The 17632-nt window shown below is 38.9% G+C and overlaps 1 protein-coding gene across 1 annotated transcript in view; it reads right to left on the bottom strand.

Annotated features, from left to right (window-relative positions):
• Exoc6 (exocyst complex component 6) overlaps positions 1–13720 on the bottom strand; it is a 213524-nt gene extending 199804 nt beyond the window's left edge. The window contains exon 1 of the mRNA XM_010632092.3: positions 13466–13720. Coding sequence (XP_010630394.1) covers positions 13466–13551 — 86 coding nt within the window. The 5' untranslated portion in view covers positions 13552–13720. The remainder of the gene's footprint in view (positions 1–13465) is intronic.
• Between the last annotated feature and the right edge of the window lie 3912 nt (positions 13721–17632).

Below are 17632 nucleotides of genomic sequence, written 5' to 3'. Positions count from 1 at the left end.
GAAAGCTGTCCGCTCCGGTCCTGAGCCTTGACCTTACCCTAGTGGTCTAGTGAGGACCCTTTTGGCTGTAACAGATATTCTTCTATTCTGTGTGCCACACCCTCTGTTACGCTCTGGGAGTACCCTAGTATTGAAGGAAGTAGACCTTTAGTCACCCTCATTATGTATTAAAATCTAGGCGAAGCCTGTAATCCTAGCACTCTGCGAAGCCCAAGGCGGTTAAGAGCGAAAATTCGAGCTCAGCCTGGGCAATTTAACAAGACTCCAAGAGTGAAAAATAAAGGCTTGGAGTGACTAAGGGAATGTTTAGCAGAGGATTTGCTGTACTCGTGAGCTGGAACTCAGGAAAAGGAGAACTTGACCCTATGAAAAGCACGATTTTGTGCGTTGGTAGTAAAATTTAGGTACGAACAAAAATTCGAGTTGAAGACCATTTTGACCTCTCTTGAGTGTATTCATGTCCCCTGCCTGAAGCAAGTTCACAGAGGCCATCAACTTGAAAATAAATTTTAAGCTCCAGAAAAATTAAATGAGAGTTTAAGGCACTTGACAAAGACTCAAGAGACCCAGGGCAGTGTATAATTTCATGCTGAAGTCCTTGGACTCAGGTGTCCGAAGGCAACAGGAGGGGGAGGGGGAGGGGTGAGCAGAAAAAAGGGGAAAAAGAGTACTGTAGTGACTTGAGCCAAGCTGCAAGTGTGGGAAAAGAGCTGCTTAGCAAGTTTATGGCACACTGATTAAATCAGCAACCAAGGAACATTAACCAGGAACAGAGTGTGAATCTAGCCTGAAGGACAATTATTTGTTTGGTTTCCACTAATCCAGGTCTTTGAAATTCCCTGAGTCAACCAGGCCCTTCACTATCCAGCCATATGACTTACTCCCTTCAGAGAGCCTCTCTGAAAGCCTGCCTCCCCCGCAAAATTGTTGTTGTAACAACCTCAAGTTTTGTAGTAAAAAACAACTCAAGTATGTTATTTTATAGTTTTGTACCTTAGAAGTCTGACACAGTTCTCATTGGGCTATAATCAAGGTATCAGCACAACTGCTTTTCTTTCCAAAGATTCTAGAGAAGAATTTGTTTCTTTGCCTTTTCCAGCTTGCATTCCTCAGCTTGTGGCCCCTTCCTTGGTGTTCAAGTTCAGCAACATCACATCTCTGACCATTCTTGTGTAGACACATTTCCTTTTGACTGACCTAAGCCAGAAAAGTTTCCCTGACTCTTGTATTTGGTCCAACCCAACCATAGCATTAGGATAATCTCCCATTTTAAGGTTCATAACTTACGTCTGCAGCATCCTTTTTGTCAGACTCTAGTCACAGATTCCAGAGATTAGATTGTGTCTATAAGAGACCATTGTTCTGCCTGCCGTACTTTTTAAAGGCCCTATAAACATTATCAGTGCCTTCTTCCCTGTTAATCTGGAATTTCTGTCCTCCTTGGAAAATCTGACTCAAAATTTATTTCCCTCATATAGACTCCTCAAACTAATGACAATCTTCCCCAATGAATACAATTTAAGTTCACACATTTACCTACTCCCCCAACTGTTTTAATAGTTTGCACTTGTTTTCGGTTAGTTGATTAGTTTCTTTTTGTACATTTATGCATTTTGTTTTATAAATTGGATGCCAAAGGAACCTCAGTGCATGCTGAGTTGGAAGACAAAAAAGTCATTCCTATATCCAATGGCCTATTGCACCAGAAAAGCCTCACCCCTTTTTCCATTGCCTTCATGGTACAGGAGAATCCAGACTTCCTCTGAGAAATACCCACTTCCTTGTGCTTCAAGAATATGTAGCACTAGAAAAACCACTTCCCAAATCCACCATGTTCAGATGATTTTGTTTTTAATATGAAATTTCCTGTGGTTCCTCACATGCTGCACACAGCTGAGAGTTTTGAAACCAAACAGTGCTGAACCTCTGAAACCCCTGGAAAGAGTTCAGGATGAGTTAGCAAGGAGCATTCCAAACAGGTCTAAGCAGAAGGTAGGGGTTTAATCTGTGACTGGTAACAATTAGGAATTTAAAAGTTGATTTACTTGGGCTGAGGATTTAGCTCAGTGGTGACACCACCTGCCTCACAAGTGCAAGGACCAGACTTTGATCCTTGGTACCAAAAAAAAAAAAAAAAAGTTGGTTTATTTAAACTCAGTTATTATATATTGACATTAAATGCTACATCATAAAATGTGTTTATATTTAGCTACCTTCATAGAAATATACATCACTAATAAAATGTTACCTGATATTCCCTGATTCCCACTTTTATCAAGAGCTCCAAGTGAGAAAGAAATTTACAGACTTGTGTTACAGGGTATAAACTGCACCCATTCCTCTGGTTATCTAAAAATTTATCATTAGAGCAATTTGTTTCTTTATTAGACAATTCTTTTAAACTTTGTTTTTCCTTAGCTGACTTCCTCTACAGTTACTGAGGCAGCATCACCTGGTGTTAGCACATCCTAATTACAGGTTCTACTCTCAAGAGGGGAAAATTCGCCTCTTAAAAATCGAATCTGACACGGAATAATTAAAAAAAAAAAAGGACAGATTTTATATTCTCCTACAAAGAGAATAAAAAGCTAGTTCTCTTTGCAGGAAACGGACTATCTTAACTCAGAAGATAAGCATGACCACAATTCAGTACTCTCAAGAGTAAAATAAGGTAAGGTAAGGAGAGCAGGGCAGGTAACAGACCAGCTTCCTATCTGGCACCTGTCTCCTGCTGGGGCATTCTTTTCCTTAGCATTCATCATCCAGACCTTTTCCCCTTTTCTGCAATCCTGATACCACCTATCCAAACCCAGCTCCAGATGCCCTGCTGTGAGAAACCAGGCCTGCTTAGGTACTCCTTTCACCATGCTTATTTCAATACCTGCTCATAGAAATTACCTCAACATGAGTAGCAGTATCTTCCCCACAATTCAAAAAAGAATAAAATTCATTAGCCACTTCTTTTGAAACAGCTTTCTGTGACTTCTGATAGTTCCGTTAATATCTGAAGGGCTTTGCCAAGAATTTAAAGCTAAATGTTCTAAATAACTACTTACAGATTCATTCACTCATTTTTTAGAGATAGGGATCAAATCTAACTATGTAAGCACTGTATCCCCAGCCCACTATCAGCAGATTTTATTCATGAATGTAGATATCGCAATAGATATAGCAAATACATCAATGTGTAAGGAAGAAAAGTTTATCCAAGAGAAAAATGACCAGTCTGGTCTGAGGAGGTTGGAGAGCAGCAGAGCACACAGGCAGATGCCACAAGTGTGTTGACTTTCTTTGGAGCAGTGAATCTTAACTTCCTGAGATCCACCCAATATCTCTCTTCACAATTCCTGGGAAAAAAATATACCAGGAAGACAGGCCACGTAGGATTTGCTTTCTTTGTCCAGTACACAACCAACCAGCAAAGTAAGAATTTGACATGCAAAAATCTTACAGTCATTAACAGCTTACCACAGCAAAAGCCACTGGTCTACACCTGGGGAAATCTACTCCCTCAGAAAGGAGCCATAGAATGCAGCTGCACTCGTCTGGCATTTAACTGCTTGGGGCCAAATTCCAACTGGTGTTACTTAGCTTGTCTAAGCTTCTGTTTCTTCAACTGTGAATTAGGGATATTAAGAGTCCTTAGGTCTGCAAACTGTGTTGAGATTGAAGGAGTTTAACTTAGAGCTCAATTAACGTTGCAGTCTAGGATTACCAGGCATTTGTCAGTAAACTACCTAGCCCAGCATTTAGCTTCTTCTTTGTTACAATAAAGACCAGATACATAAATGTTCTTCCCCTGTCCATTAACAAAAAAGTATGATTGTATATCAGTGTTCATTGCACCCAAACCTCACTTTTTCTGAATACCCAGTGGATGAAAACTGCCTGAAATTTGTTTCCTTCTTTTATAGAGGAGGAAAGGGGAACTTGTGTTCAGTTTAGATTTGTGTAAGGAAAACGTCCTTTTGCTGTTCCTGAAGCAGTATCATTCTTTGAGGCACATGCTGTGCTGGTAAACACAGCGCTGAGTCTAACTCTACTTCTAGGGCAGGCTCCTTGGTCAGACAAGGTCTAAGGTACATACTGTTCACTGCCCAATCCTGTATCTTGCATCTAGTAAATCCTCAATGAATGTTCATTAAATGAATGACCTCTGTACAAATATGTCTCGTGTCAAGCTTAATATTGTAAGAGTATGTCTTGTGAGGTGGGGTACATCTCTCCAAAACGACTCCTTTCCCTGCCCCTAGGAACCCTATAGCTGATTTCTGATCTTTATCCCCTTAAGACTATGAAAATCATTGTGATGTTTTTTAAAGAGTTTTAGAGCTCTTCATATATAATTATAGGACTGTTACAAAATGTAAAGTGCAAGCAGCCTTTATACATTGACTGTAGTAAACTAACTCTTCTAAGTGGACTGTAGCAACTCCTAGACATCCAGTCACAGGAGTGCTCCCCTAGCTCCCACCGTTTTGGTGCAGTGACACCAAGTGGTCAGATTTTGTAAGTGCAAGAGAAAAAACAGCCCAGCTTGGCTGGGCTGGGTGGATTCCTGTGGCAAAACTGTCCAGGAATGTGCTGTTCCATAAAGATGTGGAACCCACACTGGAGAACAATAGAAGGAAATTTGAAATCAAATCCAAATAAATCAGTTTTTCATGAAATATGGGCCAGTCATCAGAGGAGTTCAAAAGTACCTCCTGGTTTTATTCATTCAACAATGATTTTTATTGAGTATTTGCTGTATGACCGGTTCTGTGCTAAACTCTCGGAGAGGCTTGGATCCTGAATGTGTAGCCTGTGCAGTTGCCCTTGGTTTCATACCCTACCATCACACCTCCACTAAACAGTTAAAAGTAATATTGCTGGAGATATATCTCAGTGGAAGAGCAGTTGCCTGCTGTGAACAAGGGTTCAAACCCCAGCACCACATACAAACAAAAGATTTTTTTCTGAGTTTCTATTCTTTGCCTTTTCTTCATATTTTCCCCTCCCAACCTGTAACACAGATTAGTGTCCCTTCACCTCTTACTTTCTCCTTGCTGTTTTTTTGTTTGTTTGTTTGTTTGTTTGTTGCTCCTCATCCTGTTCAATGCATTTTCTATTCCTCACATTTTCTCCTCTTAGCTTTAATGAACTTGGCTTTTTTCTCCCTTTTCTCTTATTTATATTACTGTTCTTTCTCTCCTCTTGGCAAAGACAGGTTTAGAAATGTAACTAAATATAATGAAATAAAATAATTAGAGCTTGCATTTACTGCAAGGCCACACTGTAAAATAACAACCTTTGGGCCCATGCCTTACTCCGTTTTGCTATCCTTCAAAGCACTTTTTACCACTTTTCTGTGTGTGTGTGTGTGTGTGTGTGTGCGTGTGTGTGTGTGTTTGGCCCCTGTTACTAAAATAAAAGCTCCCCATGAGCAAAGAATTTCCAGGTCTTGATCTTAAATCAACACTACCAAGGTCACTGCCTGCCACATTATAATGGGCCATTATCAATTTACTGAATGAAGAGTGAATGAGCATTTGCTATGAATTAAGTACTGCATTAAGTACATTTCATGTCTGATTCAAGTAACCCCTTTCAGTAGCTCTTGTAGTGTTGTAAAAGCAGGATTCAAATTCATGTCCTTCTGTTTCCATTCACTTAACCACTTAATAAACTAAACTGTTTCCCTGTGTCTTAGTTACTTTTCTTGTTGCTGAGACAAAATGCCTGGCATCCAAAGTTAAAGGAGAAAACGTTTATTTTAGCTCATACTTTATAAAGGTTTCAGTGCTTACAGCTGGCTCCAAGACAGGGTAGCACAGCAGAGGGGCATCGCGGAGGAGAAACAGTCCATGGCAAAGCAGGGCAAGCAGAAGCCAGCAAAGAAACAAAGCAATGAAGTAGCGGAGCAGCAATCACAACAGCCCTGTTCTGTCCCTTATGCTCTATCCAAGCTTTCTACCCTTAGGGTGGGCAGCACTCACACTCAGGGTGGGCCTTCCCATTGTCCACACCCAGAGCTATGACAAACCAATCAGTGGACTAATTCAGTAATCACACACCTTGGATCCCAACATCACACGCTCTAGATCCAGCCACCTCTGAAAAGCCCCACCAGTGACCACATGAGGCTCTAGGGACATCTACACACAAGCCAGAACACCCCCTTGGTACCCAAAGTTTTCTCTAGTGTTGCAATGAACAGCTAATGCTGTCGGATAAATGTGCACCAGTAACTGGGCAACTATACAAGTCACTCTGATCAATGACCCCTGGCTTTCCTCGGTGATTCAGGTGCAGCAGGCCTGTCTTGCTTGGGCCTAAATTTATTTCTGAACAGTTTTCCCAGACCCTCTCTTTCTTATACTTTACCTACAGTATGTAGAACACTATACATGAGGGCTGGGGATTTAGCTCAGTGGTTCCGCCACCTGCCTCACAAGCGTAAGGACCTGAGTTCAATTCCTGGTATCAAAAAAAAAAAAAGAAAAAGAAAAACTGGAGTGCTCACTGTGTTTGAGAGCCTGCAGCAAGGCCAGATTCACAACAACTCAACATTAAAAAAAAAACAACACTATACATGATATTATATTAGCATAACATAAACATTCATGAATATGATTTTTAAAGAGGGTACCTCACTCTGTGAATGTTATGAAACCAAAATAAAAATTACAGGCATAGGAAGACAAAAAAAAAAAACCTAATCTCAAATATAAGTGGAATCTAAAAATGTTGAACTCAAAAAAGTATTGAGTAAAATAGTCATGAGTGGAGGCTAGACGGGTGAGGGGAGATATGAAGAGAGATGCTGACTAATCATTACAACATTTTAGTGGAGCCAGAAGGATAAGCTTTAGCAATCTACACAGAATGGTAGATTAATTAATAATCTGTTTATATTTCAAAATTGCTAAAAGTAGATTTAAAATGTTCTCATTGCAAAATAGAAGCATGTTAATTAGCTTGATTTATTATTCTATGATGTAAACATCTCAAAACATCACTTTTTTTCTGTTTTTTGGTTTTGGGGTTTTTTGTTTTGTTTTGTTTTGTTTTGTTTTTGAGACAGAGACTCACTTTGACCAGGGATTTAGCTCAGTGGTTCCACCACCTGCCTCACAAGCTCAAGGACCTGAGTTCGATCCCCAGTACAAAAAAAAAAAAAAGAGAGAGAGAGACTCACTTTGTAGTTCAAGCTGGCCTTGAACTCATGGTGATCTTCGTGCCTCAGCCTCCCGAGTGCTGGGATTACAGATGTGAATCATCAAACACAGCTAAAACATCACACTAATAAATGAAATCATTATTTATCAATTTATTGTCAATTTAAAAATTTTTTTAATTTTGGAGGATTTTGAGTATTTCTAACACAAACAAATATGTGTACGGTGATAAATAGACCAATTACCCTGATCAGATCATTCACATATACATGCATTGAAATATCACACTGCTCATAAATATATAAAATTACTATATGGCAATTAAAATGTGTATTATGTGTCAATTAAAAATACATTTAAAAAAGCATAGGGAAAAAAATCTAAATAGTGACTATCCTAGACAGATAATAAGCAAATATGTGTCCCTGTAAAACTCCTTCTTAGTGAACTCTTACGGTATTTCTCTGCGCTCTGAAGGTATAAATTTACTCCTTGTCTTATTTGAGAAGCTATTCCTTTTAAAAATACAAACTTCAGGAGAGACTGATTCTTAGAGGGAAAAAGAAGAAAAGAAAGCCAAATATATTCATTGTCTGTCTGAATCTGATGATGAGCTATTTAAAAGGATATTTTAAGGCCCATTGGTCAGTTAATTTAATTAGAAGCTAAGTTTGTAAATGGGGAGGGGAGGAGGGGATGAAGGGAGGGCAGGGACAAGGGGAAAAATGAGAATCAAGACCTATTATGTAAAGGTACAGAATCCCAATGATGAATGTAACTGTATTGTATACCTAGATTGTACCAATAAACCCAATTAAAAAAAAAAAAGAAGCTGATATTTAAGTTGTATTACAACTATCTCTGAAGTATCTACTTTTGCTTTTGGATTCGACTGTCTTTATAAGTTGGTGAGCTTTTGTACCTGTTTCATGACTAAAAATTTAAAGTAAAAACTACAAAATTCTTTTTAAAAATTCATATGACTTCATATTTCCTGTCTGCTTAGAATTTAACGATGTCATAAATACTTTTTACTTCAAAGCTCGAAAGATGTGCTAAAAATAAACCAGCTGCAGTGGCACACACTTGTAATCTCAGCTCCTTGGGAAACTGAGGCAGGAGAATTGCAAGTTGAAGGTCATCTCAGGTAACTCAGCAAGATACCATCTTAAAATAAAAAGGGTTGAGGATGTAGCTCAGTGCAGAGCCCTTGCCTAGATTGTGTGAATCTATGGGTTCAATACCTAGTACTGTGTAAAAATAAATAAAGTATATGCATGTACTAAAATCTGTTGGAATATATAACCAAGATGTACAATAGACAATAATAATAACAGTTAATATTTATTAAGCACTTAATATGTGCCAAGCAGGCATTGTGCTAAGCATTTCATATACTCTAACTATTTGAGATAGGTTTTATTATGCTCTCCTTTCAGGGTTTCAGAAACTAAAGCCAAAACTCAATAACTGATAAGTCCTGGTATAGATTAAAACTTAAATCTTTCATATTAATATATTTAACAGAACAAGATACAGTATACCATTTTGGAATATCTACAGCTGGATTTAACAAGTTAAAAAACTGAGTATGCCATTCTAAGATTTTATAGTTCACAGAGTTTTGTTTTGTTTTTAATGTTTTCTATCATTTCTAAAAGCCTGTTATCGTCATTCCTAAAAACATTTCTTTAACTTCCTAAAGTCAAAGAAATACAATATCCTGTTTGCTCTTGAACTGGTAAAACTTCATGGTCAGCTTTTGGAAAAGAGCCCAAAAGAGTCTGTGAATACAAGTGTGAAACAATTATGTTATCATAAAACAATTACAAAAATTTCTTCTGGTACGTCATCTTGTACAATTCCCTTTTCCTCCTATTTTTTCCAGCCCTCTGCAGGCCCTCCTTTGGATACACTCCCTCTCTCTACGTCCCACTAACTTTGCAATACCCTACAATGTGTCTGTCATTTTCTTATCAGTTAAGCTCAGTTATAGCAACAAAACACTGTGACCTCTAGATCAAATCAATTTAGACCTATTTTCTGGGCCCAGAGAGACATAATGAGCACCAGACTACCATCCCCTTCTAAGTCAATGTCCATGGGTAAGGTCTGGCAATGGGAAGTTCTAATGTAAACGTGGTAAATAAATGTTTTAAACACTGCTACCGCCTCATGCTAACACCATAGCTGCCATTATTAATTTATCAGAATCATCTTCGATGTGAAGATTCAGGCAACTGGTCTCAATGCATCAGATTTTATATGCTAGTTTAGATCTATTGAGCTTCCTTGTTCATGGAAGTTCATAATGCTGAGTAAAACTGATAGTGCTTACTTTCTGTTTGCATGGCTCCAGATAGCTGTTAAGTCTCTGGGAACAAGCACATTCCCTTGGGGGATGGCAAGGAACCAGCCAAATAAAAGGGCTGGAGTGAAATTCAAGTTACTTGAACAGAATGAGAACATTTAGTGGAAATTAGCATACAGTTACAACAGTGATGCTCAGGGCAAAGGGATCAGGGCAGCAAAACCAATTCCAGATCCCACCAGGTGGTGAGTTTCAGCCTCCTGGTTTCTACCAGATAGACAATTTTGAATGCCCAAAGTTAATCCATGCTAGGACAAAGGAAACAGTGGCAACAGTCTTTCTTTTACATTTCTCTCTTTTCTCTTAAATCCAGTCACCTATGTGAATGACTAAAACCAAGTTTCACTTTTATACCCTGAAATGTTATCCCCCAATTCAATTTGTATATCTGTCTGAGATTTTACCGGGTGTTTCATTGACAATACAAATAAACAAAAAAAAAAAGTAAAAAAAAGTAGTTTTAGCTCAGTTCTTCCATGAAAAGAAAGATCTCACTTTCAAACTTAATACTATAGGCAATGGTACCATATTTCAGACAAGGAATGAAAACCAACACAGGATCTTAAAATCATGTGATTCTTACCCACTCTTCCAAAATGGAGGCAAAGAGCCCATTGGCCCATTTGGAGAGTCAGGCAGAACACAGGCTAGACCCAGGGGTGGGGAACCTATGGCATGCATGTCAGAGCAGGCACTCAGAGCCCTCTCCATCAGCACACGAGCCAAGATGCCCACATTCACCCCACCCCAGCCCCTGAGTTTTCAGGTTTAATTGCAGAGTTGGCACTTTGCAATAAACAAGTGGTTTTGCACTGCAGTTTGGGCGCTTAGTCTCCAAAAGTTTCATCATCACTGGCTAGACCATCTGGGGGAAGTCTACACCGAGAGTAGCCAGATGTGAAATCAGCAGGTGGAAGGAATACAGCCTGGGTAGAGTGAAAGAGAATATAGGTCATTCGTGATGCCCACCAACATGACTCCTAGTCCCAGTGACTCATTCACAATTTTTCAGTTAGAGGGGACCCATTCTTGCAGATGATGTGTGGGAGGCACAGAGCGTGCCAGGAAGGTTTGCACACTCTGAGAGAAAAGCAACGGAGTCATCCTTAAGTGACATTGGAAAAACCATCTGTGTCACTGAACTCTCTGAATTCACCTTGTTAAAGAAGCAAATTCTACCTGACCATGATCTTGAACTGGGCACCCTTATCTTGAACTGGGCACCTCAGCTCCTACCTGAAGAAAAGGGTGGTCAGAGAGAAGATGCTAACGAGAGTTTAGGATTTTACAGCACAACTTCTTTGATAAAGCACTCCCTTTTTCCTGGAACCGTGTAAAAGGAGTAGGAGAACTCACAGATATTCTCTCTGCCTCAATTCCCAGGGGCAAGGTTTCCCTAGGAATGGATTTCTCTTGAATTCCCAGTGCCACTGTCTCCAGCCCCTAAATTTTCCCTTGCTGTCCATTCTAGAGCCTTAGCCTTTGCACTCCATGAGGAATCTGCCTCCAGACAAACCCCCTTTCCCCTCTACAAGCTCTGACTTTAGAGCTTGTGATTTTAAAATGCTTTCACTTCCTCCTTTTTGCTGATGATAGCATTGTCTCTGCCTCCGTTCCTTTGCCTCTTGAGGTCATTAACTCATAAGTTCATACAAATCAGTTCAACAAGTAGTTATCTAGCTTCTTTGCAACAGGAACCGTGGAAACTTATGCAGAGGATATTAAAGGAAACCACAGGCCATAGAAAAGGTTGTAACACACGCATATGCATGGACTGCGGGTCCTCAACAGACGGAATACTCACATCTGATGGAAGGAATCTGGAGAGGCCTCAAAGAAAGCATTTGAGCTGGGCTGGCAAGGTGATAAGGGAACGAAACCATGAACAGCAAAAGAAAAAAAATCTTGGAACATATTGTCAAATAATAAATAGTCTAGTTAAATGGTGGCAACCCTATGGCATGTGTTCTACAGCAAGCCGTATGTATCACTGAAAGCTCTAAAAGGTTCACTACCACTGGTCTGGTTTAACCAAAATGCAGAGGTCCCATCTTTACTTTCCAACCTCAGATTTGGCCACACAATGGGTTCTGTAATAGAAAAAAAATTGTAAACTCAGTGACATGCACAGATATGACTAGAAAGGCACCAAATGCCAGTCCGTCTTCATCTGACCAAATTATTAAAGCAATAGTTCAGGAAAACTAATCTTGTCCAATATTGTTCCAAATAAAGTCTTGTTAGGGGTTCTGTGGCTTCACTCCACTCCTCAAAATAATAATGACATGTTTAAAAGTAGCCTTTGGCAAACAGGGCTCTCGCCCCTTGTTTAATTACACAGATTTGCAGCCAATAGTGGGCATTCTACCACCACTCGGGTGGTGACCAGGCAGCAGCTGGAGAACACATCTGTGTTGTCTTCACTCTTGAGAGTAATGCTGGAAAAAAATACTGCAGCTATCAGAGGAAAAGAAATGTTTTTTTTAGGAAGTCAAGGTATAAGATTGGTACTGGGGATATTTGTTCTAAGAATAGAATGTAGAAAAGATTCTACAAACAAAGCAGTAATTCAGGGCTAGCACCATAAGAAGATTAGCTGAGAGTTTAGTTCTAAAATGGATGAAGTCTATAGATTGGGGCCAGGGCTGTGAGACCAGGGGAGAAGTAGAGAGAGTCGGGGGTCAAAAGTCAAGGGCTCTGAACAGCAACGGCTGCAGAGGCCACAGTAACTACAACATCCAGGACCACTTTATTTCCTCCGTCTCCCTTTAGACTGCTGACCTAGCCAACAGGCAAATGCACAAATTCTAGAAGGTACTCCACAAAGAGAAAATTGTTGGATTTCTCATATCTAAAAACTTAGTAGTTTCTTCTAGCTCTTAAATAGGATAAAAATTCCCTGCTCTTCACAGAATGAAGATGCTCATATAAGATGAAGGCTTTGGCACGGAATAGTTCTGACAGAGCTGCAATTATTTTACAACAGCAACTGTATATTGATAATATAAGATAATACAAGAATCAATCAATAAAAATAGTTTTCTATGGCACCAGCACTACACTAAACTCTTTAAAGAGGTTCAAACTATGTTTAGTGCAAAATAAATTTCAAAAATGTAGGGGAAAATTATTCAGGTTTGAACTGATGTGGATTTCAAAGAACTTGGCCCCAGGACATTTTGGACAATAAAGACACAGCACTAAAAAACAAACAAACCAAATAAAAAGAAAAACCTTCCACTTAGTCTACAAATATTAGTCAACAAATATTTGAGCATTGCTATCATATGCCCTGACTGACATCTTGTTCCCACACTGATAAGTGTCAGATACAAACACACACAGAGAATTGAATTTTAAAAGCTACACCTTTAAACACGAAGACACAGAGCCTTTCATTTTTAATTGTTCTTGAACTGTGCAAATTAATTTTCATATTACCAAGAAGCTATTTTAAAATATTAAATGGAAATAAATACACATCTGAGATATTAACTTATATCCAAGACAGCAACAACAGTACAATATAAACATTCTACATTTTTTCTACCGCTCACATTCACCCAAATATAAATTGGCTTCATTGATGTCTCATTTTGCTAGATGTTTTCCACTAAAACTTTTAGAGAAAGTTGAAAACTCACACATATGGAGCTGGAGTATCTATTTGGAGATGGCATGAAGTCATTTCTGGTCACTTGAAAGGCACTGATATTTTTTAACTTGTGGTAATGAATCAGGAAATGAACTTAATATCAAAAAGTGCATTATTTCCTGTAATTTCTCTAAAGATAAGAAAAATTTGAGACAAAGTATACACAGAAATATAACTGTTTTTCAAATTTGTATTCTGTTATAAAGAAAAACATATTAGGGAGGGAAAGCATTACTTTAAGCCACTGAAGAAAAAAAATGAATTATCAAAGAATCCTACCTTAAAGTCACTTCAATGGGCAGCTCAAAAGACTGAATCTCAGCCAAGGTATTCTCGTATGCTTGATCTGTGTCTTCTCCAAACATTGCTCTGTGTGCCTCTGATTTCTCAGCTGTAGACCTCAGATTTTATATGCAAAATGACCGTAATTTATAAAACAAATGTAGTTTTCCTTATAACACTTCTTTGTTCACGTAATGAAGAGACAAAAACAAGTTCACTGTCTGACTTCATGCTATCAAAGTCCCTGCTTCCAAGAATGTTGCGCAGCTGTTGCTGTCCTGTCTCAACTTATAACATTTTACTTATTATTAACCTTGACACAGTTCAGAAAGTTCCTGGCTAATGCCTGCTATATTTATTCATGTGCTTCTCAAGTACAGTAACTGTAAGAATTAGAACCATTACCGTACAAAATTTTATTAAATAGATTTAAAGAACATTTTATTGTTTGCAATACATAGTGATTACATTTCATGGGCTGTTGCTACATGTATGTGACACATTTTAATTCTATTTTCAGCCCCTTCTCCTCCTCTCCTTCCTTCTTTCCCCCTTCCCTCCATCTCTTTGTACCCTTTCTTTTTGGAAACTACCCATATCCCTATTTCCTATTATCTTTTTTGTTCTTTATATTATGGGTTTCTTGTATAAGAGAAACTATGTAGCATGTCAGCTTTTGTGTCTGACTTATTTCCTTTAACATTATAGCCTCCAGGTGCATCCATTTTCTTGCAAATGGCTCAAGTTTACCTTTCTTTATAGCAAAGTAGTACTCCACTATGTATAAGTGCAGTATTTTCTTTATCTTTTCATCTGTTGATGGCCATATAGGCCTCTTCTAAGATTTATCTATTATGAGTTATGCTGGCATAAACACAGGTTATGCGTGTATGATGTAATATGATACCTTTAAACTTCTTGGGGAGACACATAGAAGAGGAATGCCTGGGTCAAATGGAATTTCGAGTTGAGTTTTGTGAAGAATCCCCGCATTGATTTCCATAGTGGATGTACTATTTCACATTCCCACCCACAGTGAAGAAGGGTTCCTTTGTCCCACAGCCTCACCCGCATTTGTTCATTTCTTTCTTTTTGTTGTTGTTTTTTTTTTTTTTTTTTTGAGACAGGGCCTCACTATGTAGTTGAGACTGACCTGGAACTCACTATGCAGCCCAGGCTGGTCTCGAACTCATAGCAATCCTCCTGTCTCAGCCTCCTGAGTGCTGGGATTAAAGGGGTGTGCCATTTCATTTCTTGATTGTAGCCATTCTTTCCAACGTAAGATGAAATCTCAGTGCTGCTTTAATTTGCATTTCCATCATGGACAGAGATGTTAAACCTTTTTTAAGGTATTTACTGGTCATTTGTACATCTTCTTAGTTGCTCCCCCGCTTTTTTTTTTTTTTTGGTAAGTGGGAACTTGCGCTTGGGAGGGAGGCAGTGGAATCACTGAGCTAAATCCCCAGCCCCCAAAAGAGTAACTTTCAAAGCCAAACATGGTGCTGCATTCCTGTAATCCTAGCTATGTGGGGGGTTGAGGCAGGAGTATCACAAATTTGAGGCCAACCTGAGTAACTTAGCAAGTTCCCTATCTTCAAATAAAATTTTCAAAAAGAGGGCTGCAGATGTAGATCAGTAGAGCAGTTGCCTAACATACACAAGGCCCTCGGTTCAATTCTCTGTACTGAAAAATAAACAAAATGCACAATAATCCTTATGTTAAAGTTATTTATATGAAAGTTATTTAATATACAAAACTGTAAGAATTATGAGCAGAATGTCTATGTGATGAATGTTTGTACTCCTCACACACAATAGTGTATACCCTGTCTATAATAGGTACTCAAGAAATGCTTATTGAGTGAATACGTGATAACAAAAACTAAAAGTTAAGAAATACTTTTGCCTTGTAAGGAAATGTTGGTGCAAATCATGTAAAACTCTGACAACTCCTGGTTGAATTTATCAGAATCTGATAGTATAAAACATCTCTCTCATCATGAAACATTAGCCATTGTAGAGAATGAATTTATAATATCCATAAATATATATGTACCTGTAATGATCCATCCAACCCTAAGCTGTTAAAAACATTCTTTTCCTTATATAGTTCAAATTTTTATACTGTTTTCTTGTTGTTGTTGTTGTTGTTGTTGTTGCTGTTGCTGTTGTTTTGTGAGGGGTTTTTTTTGGTACCGGGGATTGAACTCGGGACCTTGAGCTTGCGAGGCAGGTGGCCCGATTTTTATTCTGAAAAATTCTAAATTTACAGAAGAGTTACAAGAAGGACACAACGAGCAGTCACATACTCTTCATTTGATTGTTCCGTTTTGGCCACATTTGTTTACTCTTTATCTCTCTGTTTTTTAATGTAGATATGTTCATAATATATAGAAAATGTGTATTAATTTAAATAGAGTACTTCTAGAGTAGGATACCACTATGTTATAAAGTAGTTTAGGCTACAGACCACTATAGCTTTTACTGATTGCTACGCCATGGCCTGTGCCACCATCCTCTTCAGATGCAGCCGGCCCTACCAGGAGATTCCAGTCTTGGGGGCACGGGGTGGGGTGGGTGCTTCCTCCATGCTCCTGAGTGCTGCTCAGTCTCCCTGTTTTCCCCCTTCACTCTTTTCTTCTCCTCCCACTCCTGTAAGTGAAGTTTCTCTCTGCCCCTTACTTTCCTCCACTCTGTTTAAGACCCCGGCAACAACTTCCTGTTTCCACTGGCTCAGCCAGCATCTTCCTTTAATTCAGAACTTTCCTTGAGTGCTGTTTCCTGCCGGAAGTCCACACAGATTGATCAAACAGGAGAGGCAGTCCTCCCAAAAGTCAGCCAAAAAAACAACCTCCTCTGTCCCATAGTGCTGATGGCAAAATCACCAAATAAGAAAGAGAAAAGGAGGAAATGGATATGTTTTAAACAGCCATATTTCAAGATGCCTATTAAAAAGAATGGAGTGTGGGCCTGGAATGCGTCCTATCTTGACCTTTAAACTGTTTCCAGCTGCAGCTCCAATGGTTTGACTGCTTTCTAGGGTCCACCCTGACCACTGAAGGGAGAAGCTGCAGTGGCCCTGTGATCTGGGAGATAGGCTGTCAGGCCACCTGTGGTGTTGATCCTGTTCCTATTCCTGGTGTCCCTTTCTGGGGCTTTTTCTTCCTTATCTGTAATGGAACCTTTGTCTTATTAGTCTACTAGAAACTTCAGTCCCCTTAAAACTAAAAACTGACTTTCTAAAAATGTGAGTTTATTTTTCTAATAAAAGCTCATCAGCCTTTTACTTCTCTCTCTCTCTCTCTCTCTCACACACACACACATACACACACACACACACACACACACACACACACACGTACTCAGACCTCTGAAACCCTTGTCTTTTTGAATGGTAGGATCAGCCTTGAAATAGAGACTTTTTTTTGTTTTTTGTTTTTTTGTTTTTTGGTGCCAGGGATTGAACTCAGGACTTTGCTTGCGACACAGGCGGTGGCGGGATCACTGAGCTAAATCCCTGGCCAAAGACTTTTTAAAATTACCTAATCTCCTCCACCCCTTTGTAGTTGTGGATCAAACCAAGGGCCTTGAACATGCTAGACAAGCACTCTGCCACTAATTTTTTTCAGTGCCTGGGAGTTCCCTGTTAGCAACAGAATAAAGAAACAATGTAGACCTCCTGGCTCAGTTCAATGCTCTTATACTCTTCCATCCTGACATTTTTTCCTCTGTAATCAACCATGACTAATCATTTTGGGGAGCAGAGACAACTTAATCAGAGACGATAAAAAGTTTTAGTAAGTCCTTACATAGCAATTCATGTATGCCAGAAATTATTCTAAGCACTTTATAAATATTAATGCATTTCATCCACATACTTTAGAAGTTGGGCATGGTGGCTTATGCCTATAATCCCAGCACTCACATTCAGGAGGCTGAGGCAAGAGGATTGCTGCAAATTCAAGGCCAGCTTGGGCTACATAGTGAGTTCAAAGCCAGCCTGAACTACATAGTGAGACCTCGTCTCAAAAGAACAAAAACAAACAAATACCCCCCAAAAAAACCCACACACCTTAGAAGATAGATATTATTATTATTAGCTTCATTTTATAAAAAAAAAAAAAAAAAAAAAAAAAAAAAAAAAAAAAAGGAGAAAACAAAAAA

The sequence above is a fragment of the Fukomys damarensis genome, unplaced genomic scaffold (genome assembly GCF_012274545.1).
Source record: "Fukomys damarensis isolate Sample0158 unplaced genomic scaffold, DMR_v1.0_HiC HiC_scaffold_20, whole genome shotgun sequence".
Classification (NCBI taxonomy): domain Eukaryota; kingdom Metazoa; phylum Chordata; class Mammalia; order Rodentia; family Bathyergidae; genus Fukomys; species Fukomys damarensis.
The sequence above is the reverse complement of the archived record's forward strand: the minus strand, read 5'-3'. Positions and strand labels throughout refer to the sequence as shown.